At 58.1% G+C, this 12,472-nt stretch overlaps 1 protein-coding gene across 1 annotated transcript; it reads right to left on the bottom strand.

The window, feature by feature from the left end:
* Window positions 1–466: 466 nt before the first annotated feature.
* On the bottom strand, window positions 467–11,871 carry ARHGAP36 (Rho GTPase activating protein 36). The gene is made up of 11 exons (XM_051630640.1): window positions 11,815–11,871; window positions 9,083–9,235; window positions 7,296–7,361; window positions 6,283–6,530; window positions 5,470–5,665; window positions 5,123–5,178; window positions 4,793–4,943; window positions 4,019–4,167; window positions 2,776–2,946; window positions 2,403–2,500; window positions 467–1,871 (listed from the first exon to the last, which is right to left on the bottom strand). The coding sequence occupies exons 2-11, from the start codon at window positions 9,195–9,197 to the stop codon at window positions 1,733–1,735; spliced, it is 1,389 nt and encodes a 462-aa protein (XP_051486600.1). The 5' UTR covers window positions 9,198–9,235; window positions 11,815–11,871; the 3' UTR covers window positions 467–1,732.
* Between the last annotated feature and the right edge of the window lie 601 nt (window positions 11,872–12,472).

Genomic DNA, 12,472 nt, shown 5'->3' with positions numbered 1-12,472 from the left:
AACATCGAAACAGAAACTTTGAGGTTGTTTCAAAAGGAGAGAAAACCCCTAGGGCTGAGGGAGGAGGGGGAAGAGCCCGATTGTGACTAAATCTGGGTTCATTTCGTGAGGCTGAAATGAAACAAGGGATAAGCAAAGGCTTGCACGTGCTGGGCAGGGACAGCCTGGGTGCTTTCAGGGCAGAAAAAAGGCAGTTGCAGGCAGAACACCAGCAGGCCACCCTCAGACCCGGTTTTCAGCCGTGTCCCCAGGGGCAGCCCCAGCCAGCCCTGAGTGCTTCCCAGGGCTCGTGATGTGAGAGGCACAGAGACCCTACAGGAATGTGTAGTGAATGGAGCAGATGGCAGCACTTCCAGTGTCCCCCTCTGCCCCCCCATCCCACCACTGGGAAATCAAACTTCTAAAGGACTTTTTATGTGTGTTGTTTTTTTATTTTCCAAAGCTAAGCCAAGAGCTGCCTCCTCAACACTTGCAACGACTCCTCCCAACCTGCAGATCTGCCCCCTTCCCAACTCTCCCCCTCAGAGATCCACCATGGGGTCACAGCCAACAGACACTGCAACGCCCCATGAACTCATTAGTCTGTGGCTGCTAATGAGCTCAAGGAGATAACCTGTCCCTCGCACTGCAGGGGACCAAGACCTGCTGCTGATGGAGGAGCAGAGTCACACTGACATCCCTGGGGCTTCCAGTGAGAAGTGTGAAGGGTGCCCCAGAGGATCTTGTCCTGCAGCAGGTGTAATCCTGCCCTCTGCCCACTCAGAGCAGCTGCTGCCTCCTCAGACGTGGTCACACTGGTGTTGCTGATGCTCGAGGGTGCTGGTGGGCTCAGAAACCTTCAGCAGACTCCTGGGGTCTCGAGTTTATCTGCTTCAGCAGACTCAACAGCACTGCTCATCCTGGAGTTTATCAACTCCCGGGAGGCTTTCAGCAGCTATCTCTCAGCACACACGACTCTCTTCAGCCTGCTGTTCTCCAGGAACTGCCTCTCCACCCATCCCAACTGTACCCATCCTCAGGGAAGGGACCTTTGCAAAATAAAAGCCCAGCCCTGAGCAGTGCAGGACCTTCAGACAGGGACCTTCCACCCAACAGCTGCCCCAGGGCTGTGGTGGAACACCTCCTCCCAGCAGGCCAGGGCACAGAAAGGCTCCAGCACTGGTTAATCACCTCTGGATGCTACAAGCTGTGACACTGGTGTGGGGACACGAGGCTCCCTGCTCACACAGCAAGACACCAGCATTGCTGGAGCACAGGTCCATGCCTGATGTGTACAGGGCTGCAGGAGCTGGTTTTCTGGGTGAGGACAACCCTCTGTCCACAGCAGGAATTGGAGCATCCTTAGGAGATCCTGAAGCACCAGCTCACCAAGGCAGCCCTGTAGCCATAGCTCCAGGACACCTGCTCCCACCACAGCAATGTTCAGAGCTGGACTGGATCCCCCACGGTGTGGGGCAGGAGGGCCAGGCTGCTCCAGATCTCCTATGGGAGCTGCTGCCACCTCCCCCTCCAGAGCCAGTCGGGGAGCAAAGGGCAGACCCTCTTCCTTGGCCTGAGCTCAGCCCATCCCAGTCCCTCCACTGCCCACCGTGCCATGGGACCAGGGCTCCCCTGGGTGCTCCAGAGGCACCTGCAGTCCCTGGGGTGCGTGGGGTGGGATGGAGGACTTGGTTTTGCCAGGGAAAGGCTGCCCAGTGCTGCCCACAGCAGGCAGTGCAGAGGGCATGGCTTGCTAGATGCCAACATCCAGGTTGAGGAAGGAGACGTTGCTGTACAGCTCTGAGGTGACCAAGCTGCTCTCCAGGGCGTGGGTCTGCCCGGGCTGTGGGGCTGGAGCCTGCTGCTCCCTTGGATCCTCCTGCTCTGTGCTCCTGAGGAAGTGAAAACAAGAGGTGCTGTTTGACAGCTGCTCTTACTGCCCACTCCACGCCCAAATGGCCTCCAGCAGTGACCCCAAATATCTGCCACCTCCTTGGACAGTCCCAAAGGGACCGTGAAGGTGGACAAGGAAGGACAGCAGAGAAGACCTGTGATGTCTGTGCTGCAGGAACCCATTTTGCACAGGACAGTCCCTCTTTGCCAAAGGAGTCACCAGCCCTACAAGGTGACCACAGGCTGCTGAGAGTGCCCTGCTTCAGACCAGGGATCAGAACACCTCCTGGGCTCTGTGCCATCCTCTTGGGCCCAGATCCTGGGACACGAGGCCCTTTCTCCCCACCTTTAACCACAGGGCAGGGCATGAGCTCAGATTTGGAGCCTCTGCGGGACTAAACGACCTCGCAGCCAAAACGCAGCTGCACGGCCAGGCTGGCAGGACGGACACGTGTGCACACACAGGACAGGCCAAAACCCACAGAGAGCACAGAGAAGACGGGGGGATGAGGAGAGAAGCCGGGACTCACGGCAGGGCCTGGAACCTCCTGCGCAGCAGGTACTCGATGGCATCGGGGTCTGTCTGGAACAGCCGCCGCAGGACGTCACGTTGCGTGTCTGGGGAGACCTGAGGGGGACACACAGAGGACACACTTGCTCATGGCAGCTCCTCCACTCTGGAGGAAGACGAGCAGAGGCAGCCAAGAACAGCAAAAGGGACTCCAGGTCACTTCATTGATGAATATACCCTTGCCATGAGGACTGAATCACATTTTCACACCCTGACTCGAGTCACCTGCTGCTCAGCCCAGCTGTGAACACGTCCCTCCTGCTGCTGCCACCAGAAGGGCCCAGTGGGGAAGGCAAGGTGTGGAGAAGCTGTCCTGAGAAAGCCTCACCTACCATGAACAGGGTGTGGTGGTGCTCAATCAGCCTCTGCAGCACCAGGATGATGGCAGCACTGTCTTCTAAGCTCACAGCACCAGCATCTTTCTCCCCAGGCTTCTCTTTCTGCAGGATGTTGGGACCAAAGATTGTGGCCAAGTTTGAAACTGTCATTTTATTCCCAGGAATCTAGCAAGCAAGTGCAAGAGAAAACTGCAGGTTATAGATGCACCAACATGAGATATCCCAGGACAGCCTCACCCACGACAGGACAGGAATACAAGCTGCTGAGTGGGGCCAGGGTGTTGATCTGGGTCCAGTTTGGTTCCCTTCAAGCTGGTGGCAGGGCCAGCAGGAAGGGCTTATGGTACTGAAGTACACACTCACCCCCTCCTTGCATCAGGGCTTTCATTCCCATCTACTTCAGTTGCACAACCCAAGCAGGAGGTACCAACCAGTACTTAGAATCACAGAATCCCAGACTGGTTTGGGTTGGAAGGGACATTAAAGATTATCTAGTCCCAACCCCCTGCATGGGCAGGGACACCTCCCACCAGCCCAGGCTGCTCCAAGCCCCATCCAACCTGCCCTTCAACACTGCCAGGGATGGGGCAGCCACAGCTTCCCTGGGCAACCTGGGCCAGGGTCTCACCACTCTCACACTAAAAAATACCTTCCTTGTGTCTAACCTAGATCTCCCCTCTTCCAGTTTGAAAATGTTTCCTCTTGTCCTATCACTCCCTGCCTTTGTCCCAAGCCCCTTCCCAGCTTTCCTGGAGCCCCTTCAGGCACTGGAAGGTGCTGTAAGGTCTCCTTGGAGCCTTCTCTTCTCCACTCTGAACAGTTCTCTCAGCCTGCCTCCAGAGCAGAGAGGCACCAAGTCTCTATCCCCTCACTTCTATACCACACACTTCTGTGCTACGTGGGATGCTTCTGTCTCCCTACAACATGAGACAAAACCAGCCTCTGAACTACTGAGGGACTCGGAGCTTGAATAGTCCAGAGAAACCAACATCACCCTCAACAGATAAGAAGTTCTGCATGGAAGTTGGAGACAGGCAGAATTACCCCACCAAAAAAAGCCCCTTGTGCACCACCTGACACAGCCAGGTCTCCTGGGGGCTTCTGCAGCGCAGACCTGCCGGGACCAGGGGCTTGAGCAACAATTTGGCTGTTGCCAAAGGACTCCCCGGGGCTGGCAGGAAGCTCTGCTGGATGGTGGCCCAGGAGGCCGGGCAGCCCCTCCCCGTGCCCCCCTCACCTCCCGGCCGTCGGGGCCGCGGGAGCTCTCGGCGTGCCGGGCCACCCGGGCCAGGAAGCGCAGGAGCCGCAGGAGCGTGTCGCTGTGGCCGGGGGGCAGCAGGAACAGCAGCAGCTGCAGCGCGGCCAGCTGAGCCGGGCGCGCCAGGGCTAGGAGAGAGCAGCCCTGGTTACTGCCCTGCCCTCGTTTGCAGCCGCCCTGATGAGCTCTGCGGGCAGCCGGGCTGGCAGGGAATCATCACGGAATCGTTCTGCTTGGGCAAGAGCTCTAAGGTCATCAAGCCCAACCATCAGCCCAACCCCCCCATGCCAACCCAACCGTGTCCTGAAGTGCCACGTCCACATGGTGTTTGCACCCCTCCAGGGATGGTGGCTCCACCCCTGCCCTGGGCAGCCTGTGCCAGGGCCTGACCACCCCTTCAGTGAAGAAATTGTTCCCAGTATTCAATCTGAACCTCCCCTGGCACAACCTGAGGCCATTTCCTCTTTTCCTCTCACTAATTACTTCGGAGAAGAGACCAACACCCACCTCACTCCAACCTCCTTTCAGGCACTTGCAGTGAATGAGAAGGTCTCCCCTCAGCCTCCTCTTCTCCAGGCTGAACACCCCCAGTTCCCTCAGCTGCCTGTAAGACTTATAAGGGGCCTGTAAGCCCCTTCCCCAGCCCCATCGCCCTTCAGCCCATCCCTGCAGGGATAAGCATCATCCCCCTGTGCTTCTGTAGGGACAAAGAGGGAATTTTCTCCCTGTGCAGCACTGGTCCCAGGCACTCACAGGCTGTGCTCAGGAAGGCTGTGTAGAGCTCCCTGGGAATCAGGGGATCCGGCATGTCCCGAAGAAACTCTTTGAGCAGAGCAGCCACATCATGAACACTTTGATGCTCATCCAGGAAAACATCCAGTCCTTGGTCAAACTCTTCCCGCAACTTAAACATGGAAGGAGGGAGAAGAAGAGAAGCAAGAGTCAGTTCTTCCTCTCCAGCAAGTGCCTGTGACGTTCTAGACCTCCCCGTGTCAGTGTCTGCTGTAGTGACTCCCCACCCACACCAGCATCTGTCCGTTGGAGGCTGCTCTGCTACAGAGGACACAAAACATCTCACTTTACCTGCTGGACTCTTTTCTTGGAGCTCCCCACCCGGAAGATGCCCACGGTTTGGAGGCCTGGGAGACAGAGGAGTTAGTGCTCTGTATTCCCACAGCCCCCCCAGCCCAGCTGGTCCTTGGAGCCCCCCAACACCAGGGAAGTGGTTCTCCTGCCCTGCCTGCTGGGCAGTGACACACCAATACACACAGTGACGTTCCCTTCTCAGCCCAGATGCTGCGCCCAGTCCAGAGGACTCTTCCCAGGAAGCTTTTCAGGAGTGTGCCCAGCCCCAGGAACCAGCTGCTGCCACCACGTAGGATGGATCTCACCACCCTGTGCCCCCCAGCCAGGGAGACCCGCGTGTTTACCGTGGGTCTCGATGTGTTTGCAACACCTGTCCACGATCCGTGGGACCTGCCAGGCAATGGGGTTGAGGCTCAACATCTTTTTCTTGCCCAGGCTTCTCCGTGGATCCAGCTCGTGGGGGTGGGACAACTGCAGAGCTTCCAGCAGCTTGGAAGTGTTGTCGCTCAGGTCAGTGATGGAATCCACAGACATCGCCCCCTGGGATGGAGCAGGGGTGATTCCCAGGGTGACAGGAACCACCCCACCCAGTACCCCATCACTGCTGGGACCCCAGAATTTGATGGGAAAGGGAGGCATCAGCTCCCAAGCAACACCGAGGTCTACAGAGCCTGTCTGGTGTTGCAGCAGAAGCAGAGAGAGACCTTTCCTGCCTCCTGTGTGTTGGTTGGTGCGAGCTGCTTCTGAACACAGACACAGGGAAAGAGGGAACCCCCCCACAGGGAAAGAGGGAACCCCCCGAGACCTCCAGGTGATGGAGGAGAAGAAAAATCGGTGCCCCGGGTGACAAGTCCCCTCCTACCCCTACGACTTCGGGCTGCCTGACCATGTCCTTCTGGCAACCTCAGCTCCACAGAGCCAGCAAAGCCCGGCCCAGCCCACCCCTGGGGCCGCAGGGACACCCCGTCCCCCTGCGGGCAGAGCGGGACAGAGCCCCGCGCCATCCGGGAAAGCCCCGGGAAGCCGCGCTGATCGCTGCGGCCCGAGCCCCCCGCCCCGCACAGCCCGTCCTGCCCCGCACAGCCCGTCCTGCCCCGCACAGCCCGTCCTGCCCAGCACAGCCCGTCCTGCCCCGCACAGCCCGTCCTGCCCCCTACCCTGCGCTGGCTCCAGGAGCTGCTGTCGGGGAAAGCTGGGGAGAGCGGCTCCTCCGGGCGCAGCGCGCAGGGAACCAGGCTCCTGCCCATCGGGGACCTCTTGTGCCTCTGGGCCCGGAACCGGGTCACTGTGGCTTCCACCTCCAGGCAGAGCCGGCGGCTCCTCCGCACCTCCTGCAGCTGCCGGGAGGCACGGTCGTTGGCGATGACTTGGGAGAGGGGGATCCCAAACGTCTGAGGAGAGCAGTCTGGGGAGAAAAGGGGGAGAAACGGTAACGGCCAGCAGGAAAATGGAGGGGACAACGCGTAAAACCCACTCGATAGACAGGAAGATCCGTAGCTTCCGTAGCTTTGAAGGCAGCACGACAGCCCTGTAATGCCCTGTTCCCTCCCGCTCCTCCTGCAGCTCCCCAGGAGCCTGGAGTGCCTGCAGGGGTGGGATGGGAAGAGCATCCCCAGTGACCCTGGGTGAACACAAAGGGGAGCTGCTGCCCCGGGAAAGCAGGTGGTGGGCAGGCAGGCACGGCGTGGGACACAGCAGAGGGAGACAGGGGAGCTGGGAAGAGGGCAGGAAAACCAGCCTCCATCAACGTGCTTATTGCAGCCTGTCCCAGTTTTCCCCTTCCTCCGGTTGGTCACAGCCTCACGAAGACACCACAGTGTCTGTGGAGGCTCCACACAGCACCAGGAACATTTGATACTAAAGGTTCTTAGCGAATTATAACCTCAAGTTTGCTACAGGGTTTGAAGCAGCAGGTCTGGGGCAGAATGGGCAGGCAGAAGCATCCCTACAGGTACAGCTTTCCAAAGGCTCCTTCATGCACACAGACCTTTGGTCCTCAACCCTCCCAGACCCTCTTGTGCTGGTGCACGTATCATTAACCCCACTCTGGAGAAGAGCAAACCAAGGTGAGACAAAGTGTCTGGCTAAGCCTGGGCACCAGTCCCACCAAAACCCACTCATTCCCCTGGAGAGCAGGGACTGAACCCCCGGTGCCAGGGGGGCTGCTCACCTTTCTTCTCCTTTGAAAAGCTCTCCAGCTTCTGGCGGATGGATTTACTGCCCTTTGGTCCATCTGCTGGAGAGAAGAAACCCAAGGTTCTGTATTGTGAGGCTGGTCCAGTGTGGTGTCTCCACAGAGACATTTGCCTCCCTGCAGCCTCAGAGCCCAGACAGGGGCTCCTGGGTGGGCAGGGGGACACTGAGGGCCAGGGGGGTGGCACAGTGTGGATCAGCTCCCTCAGGGAAACCCCATGACATGGGCCACAAACATCCTGCAGAGAGGAAGGGACCCTCCCCACCCACGTTCCTGGACTTGGGGTGTCCCACCACCACACCCAGCTCAGACCACAGCCCGATGAACCTCCTCCACCAGAGCCCCCCAACACCTTCCCACCAGCTGTGCAGCCCAGTGACCCACAGAGCTGCAGGCAGGACATATGGACCATCCAGCAGCTGGTGCTACAGAACAGGGTCAAAGTGAGAGGCAGCTGATGTTCCTGGTGGCATCCTGACTTGCCATGTCCCACCAGAGGGGCCAAGAGCAGCCACCAGCAAGTGGGTCCTCACACGAGGGAGCAGTGGGAACCCTCAGCTGCAGCTCAAAGTTGTGTTGGGCCCCTTTGAGTCCCATGGATGTGCTGCACATGGCTCTGTGCCTAGCAATTAATTAGTGACTCAGAAAATGACTTTCATTCATCCTCAGAGGTCTGGTCTCAGTGCTGGGGAAAAGGAATACAGCCCCAGTAAAGCTTTGGTGCCTGTTTTGGAGAGCACAGACAAATGCAGATGTGGTCAGAACACACACAGCCAGGAATCCCAGCCTGGTTTAAGGGAGTCAGGGCCCTCCTGGGTATTCCCTGGATGTCAGGGGCAGCAGCCACCACATCTTGGTGCAGCAATGAACTGAAAACTCCACTGCCCATCCTAAATCCAGGACAGATCATCCTGTCCTGGCTCGTGCTCCTTATTCCTAAGGAATTTTCTTCCTAGACAGGGCTTGTACCATTGTTTGGGTTATTCCATGTGATCTAGCAGGGAGCTATGAACGTTGGTATGAGCAACACGTGCACAGAGGAGCAGCCAACATCAATGACTGAGCTGTTGCTTTCAAATGACCAGAGCAGGAAGAAAAACCTGGAGACAAAAACCACCCATGAGGAAACAAAAGGGCAACAGAACTCCTGTGCTCCAGCATAGGCTGGTGCTGGGGACCCTGTGCTCCCTCTGAACCAGGAGTGAAGTTGGCAGGAGTCAGCCAGGCCCCAGCTGGGTGCTGGTCTGCTGAGCTCTGCAGATGAGGTGGGGGGACACAGGCAGCTCCAGGAACCCAGGCAAAGGCTGGGTCTGTGCAGAGGAGCTCAGTCCCAGTGGAGCTTCTATATTTATCCACCCATTAATTTGAGTAGCACGACTTCTAGCCTTGCAGAAAGCCCATCCCAGCATCAGGGCTGTGTGCTGCACATCAGTCCAAAGCAAAGTTTGTCCCATCCCATCGGCATTAAGATAGTCCCACTGGAAGACCTTGCCAAGCCACATTGCAGCTGGTTTGGATTAGGGGGATCAGGGCAGACAACAGGCAAGGTCATGTTCTCACACTCCTGTGGACACACAAACCCTCCTTAAAAGGCTGATGAGGCCTTTGGGGCTCAGACCAAAGCAGGGAACAGAAAATAAAATGGACCAAAACGTGTCATAAATGTCTTCCCATAAACATCATCCCGAGTTGTGAAGTGTGGGAGAGGGAGGATGGAGCAATAACAGCCCAGCCCTCCCCAGCCATCCTGTCCCATCCCCTACCTTTCTCCAGGCTGAAATCCCCAACCAGCAGCTTCTCCTGTAGCTGGTAGAGGGCAATCTCTTGCAGACTGGCTCTTTCCAACTCGGAAAGGCTGTGCAGGGGCACAGGCTGCATCTCGGTGCTCTGTCCAGGCAGCAGGGCTGAGATCACCTCTGAAAAACACACATTTAAAATAAAAGTCAGGAGCACATGGTGAAGACACTTGCTCAGGAGAGATGCTGCTGGAAACACCACAGGGGTCTTTGCAAGTGCAGGAGACACTTGGCTGAAGAGTCAGCCCATCCCTGGGGTCCCCAGCTCCCCTCACACCCCCCCTTATCTCACCCCTGTCCCCCAATGACCGAGTCAAGCAGCCCAAACCTTTTTGGTTTGTTTTTCATAAAAAACTTCTCAAACCTACAAAGCAGCACATGTGCCACCAAACAGCATTTAGGGGGCTCTTTTCTTCCCAAGCTCTGCTCTGCCTTTCCCTCCCCATTTTAAACTGGTTTATTTCTTAAGGTCATACTTAACACTGAGCTTCATCCTTTGTCAACCAGACATTCCAGCACCAGCCAGCGCTGCCAAAGTCTCACCAACACCTTCACTCCAGCACAGGTCACTGCCAAATGCCCCATCCCTGCTCCCATGGTTTTGGGGAGCTCTCTGTGGGGTGCAGCCTCCCAGAGAGAGGGTCCCTGTGTCACTGGGACTGGCTCCTGACTCCTGACCCCCCCCTGCCCCCGGTGCCTGCTCTGCTGCCCAGGGTGGAGGGTCTCCTCCTGTCCCCAGCACAGGTGTCCCCCCCACCCTGTGACACTGTCCTGGCACCCAGCAAACCCAGCCAGGGTCCAAAGGGCAAAAACCAGCAATAAACAGAGGAAAGCAGCCAGGTCACCAGCATGCACACGGAAAAGACGTGGTCAGAGCACGACAGGGTCCAAAAGGAGCCTTCCCAAAGAGGGATTTAAGGCAACCATGGAAAATAAATGCCTGGGAATCTCCTAGAGCCGGGGATAAGGGTGAGAACACCCGGAGGGCGACACGGCGCGGGCTGCGGCGCCCGCCCCGGCTCCGCCCGCTCCATCCCGGCTGCCGCCGGCGCTGCTGCCTTTGGCCGCGTTTCCCTTCTCCAGAGAAGTTTAGGACATTACATACGTTTATATTTTTAAATGTGTGTATATATAGATATATAAGAGTAGTTACAAGCTCCCCAGACGGGCACACCAACAAGGGAGTTCAGCTCTGGACAAAGTTGTTCTGGAAGGCTCTGCTGTTTGTCCCAGCGCGGCCGTGGCTCCGCAGGGCCGTGGTGCCAAGCAGGGGACACAGTGTCACCCAGCTGCCTGGCACAGCCCAGCACCTCGGGACCGCTAAACCCGGGGTGCCCACCACGGTCTCCTGGGCTGGACCGAGAGTAAATCACCCAGGAAGGGCTGGTGCAATCCTGCTTACCCTGACCCAGCCCGGGCTTGGAGCTCAGGGGGTGCATCAGCAAAGGGGCCGGAGAGTCTCAGCACCTGATTAAACCTGGGGTGAGGCACAGCCCCTGGAAGCTTTTTCATTAATAAACTATTGAAGCACAAGCTCAGGAGCAGCTGTTCAGGCTCTGCAGGCTGCTCTGGCTGCCCTCCACTCTCTGCCCCTGCCTGCCCAGCCCAGCCCTGACGCAGCGCGGGGCTTTTGCAGCCTTGAGTTACAGCAGTGAAACAAGCCTAGGGAAGGAAGCAGCAGCCCTTTAGGAATGTATTTTAATTCCTGTCTCAGCAGGGCTGTCTAGAATGAGAGAGGTTGCTCTCACACTAACCTAACCTAACCAGTTAAATAGGGCAAATAGAGACCCTGAGCCACGAGCCCCCTGGGCCAGGCTGGGGGCACAAGGGGGCCCAGATCCAGCGGTGGCTTTGCCAGCACAAACATCTGCCCTCGTCAGCCCTGTGTTCCTGCCACACCAGGGACAGCAGAAGTGGGCATGAGCCAGAAGGCAGGATGTGAGCAGCTCTGCTGGGATGGACAGGAGGCCCCGGGACAGACACATGGAAGGAAATTACCTTCTGCAGGTGAAGCCCCCAGCTCCAGGCTGAGCCTCTTCCCAGCCCCTGCTCCAGCTGCCGGAGCCGCTCCGGGGATGTGGCTGCCTCGGGCCAGGAGGAGGAAGCCTGATTAGGAGGGAGCAAAGGGAGCGCAGGAAGAGGCCCGGGAAGCTGCTGCTTATCTGTCCCTGCCTCAAGTGCCACCAGAACAGCCCTATAAAGTGCCACTGTATCTGATCAGCTCCCACATCTGCTGTTAATCCCGGAAAAACTGGCCCTACTGCTGGCAACTAACCTGGATCTGTGCTCAGGGGAGCAGGCAGGATGGGGATCAGCACTGAGAGCTTCAAATGCCCTGATGGCAGGAGAGCAGCTCGTGAGTGTCCCTGTCCTGAGACAGGCAGTGTCCTGCAGAGCCCCAGACACCCAGGAGCTCTCTCCAGCCCAGGCTGGCACTGGTGCTTCAGAGGGGGATGCCACGGAAGGAATCTCACTAACTCTAGTAAAACAATAAAAAGCCTTTCACTGGGAGCGTTAACATGGAACTTCCTCCCTGCAATAACTTGCTCTGCTTATTTTTAGGACTTGGGCTTATTTAAGGAAATCTCATGGGGAAGGCTCAGCTCAGCTGCCCCTCCATTCCCGAGGAGCCGCAGTTACTCCCGTTTTCAGCAGCAGAGTCACCCCCTGCCCAGCTGGAACGAAGGGCTGACATTTACCTTCCTCGTTAGCCTCCTGCAGCAGGGCCAGCAGCAGCCTGGGCTCTCTTCTCCTCCTTCCAGGTGATGGTTTCCAGAGCAGTGTCTCCCCCACGTCCCCAGCTGCTGGAGGAGCCTTCCCTGGTGCTGGCGGCAGGAGCGCAGCGGCAGCGAGGAGAGGCTGCAGCCGAGGGGAGGAGAGGGCTGGTGAGAATGTGAATTTTCTGCCAGAAAAATGAGGGCCAGAAACATCGTACGGAGAGAGGGCAGGGTCAGGAGCAGCACTTCCCACGCTTGTGTCTGCGCCTTGGCAGGGGCCCCAGCATTGCTCAACCCACCTCCCCCAGCCCCACACTGTCCCCACTCCTGTCAGTGACCACCCAGTGCTCCCACCAGCTGCTGGGGCAGAGGAGCCCAGAAGGGGCAGCTCTGCAGGGGCTGGCCCGGGAGCCCAGGGATGGTTTCCACCCCAGCCCTCCAGGCACTCAGCACCCTAACCCACCCCCAGGGCTGAGGGACCAGAGAGCAGCTCGGTCCCTGCAGAACTGGGGCTGAGGAGCTCGCAGCCTTGCCGGGACAGGCACAGAGTTGGTGTCTTGTACCAAGAGCTCAGGGGCTGCAGACCCCCCAGGGCCTCTCCAGCACCACAAGATGCCTTCGTAGCTCTGTGCCACTGGTC

The sequence above is a fragment of the Apus apus genome, chromosome 12 (genome assembly GCF_020740795.1).
Source record: "Apus apus isolate bApuApu2 chromosome 12, bApuApu2.pri.cur, whole genome shotgun sequence".
NCBI classification, from domain to species: domain Eukaryota; kingdom Metazoa; phylum Chordata; class Aves; order Apodiformes; family Apodidae; genus Apus; species Apus apus.
This window is presented reverse-complemented; position numbering and strand designations above follow the sequence as displayed.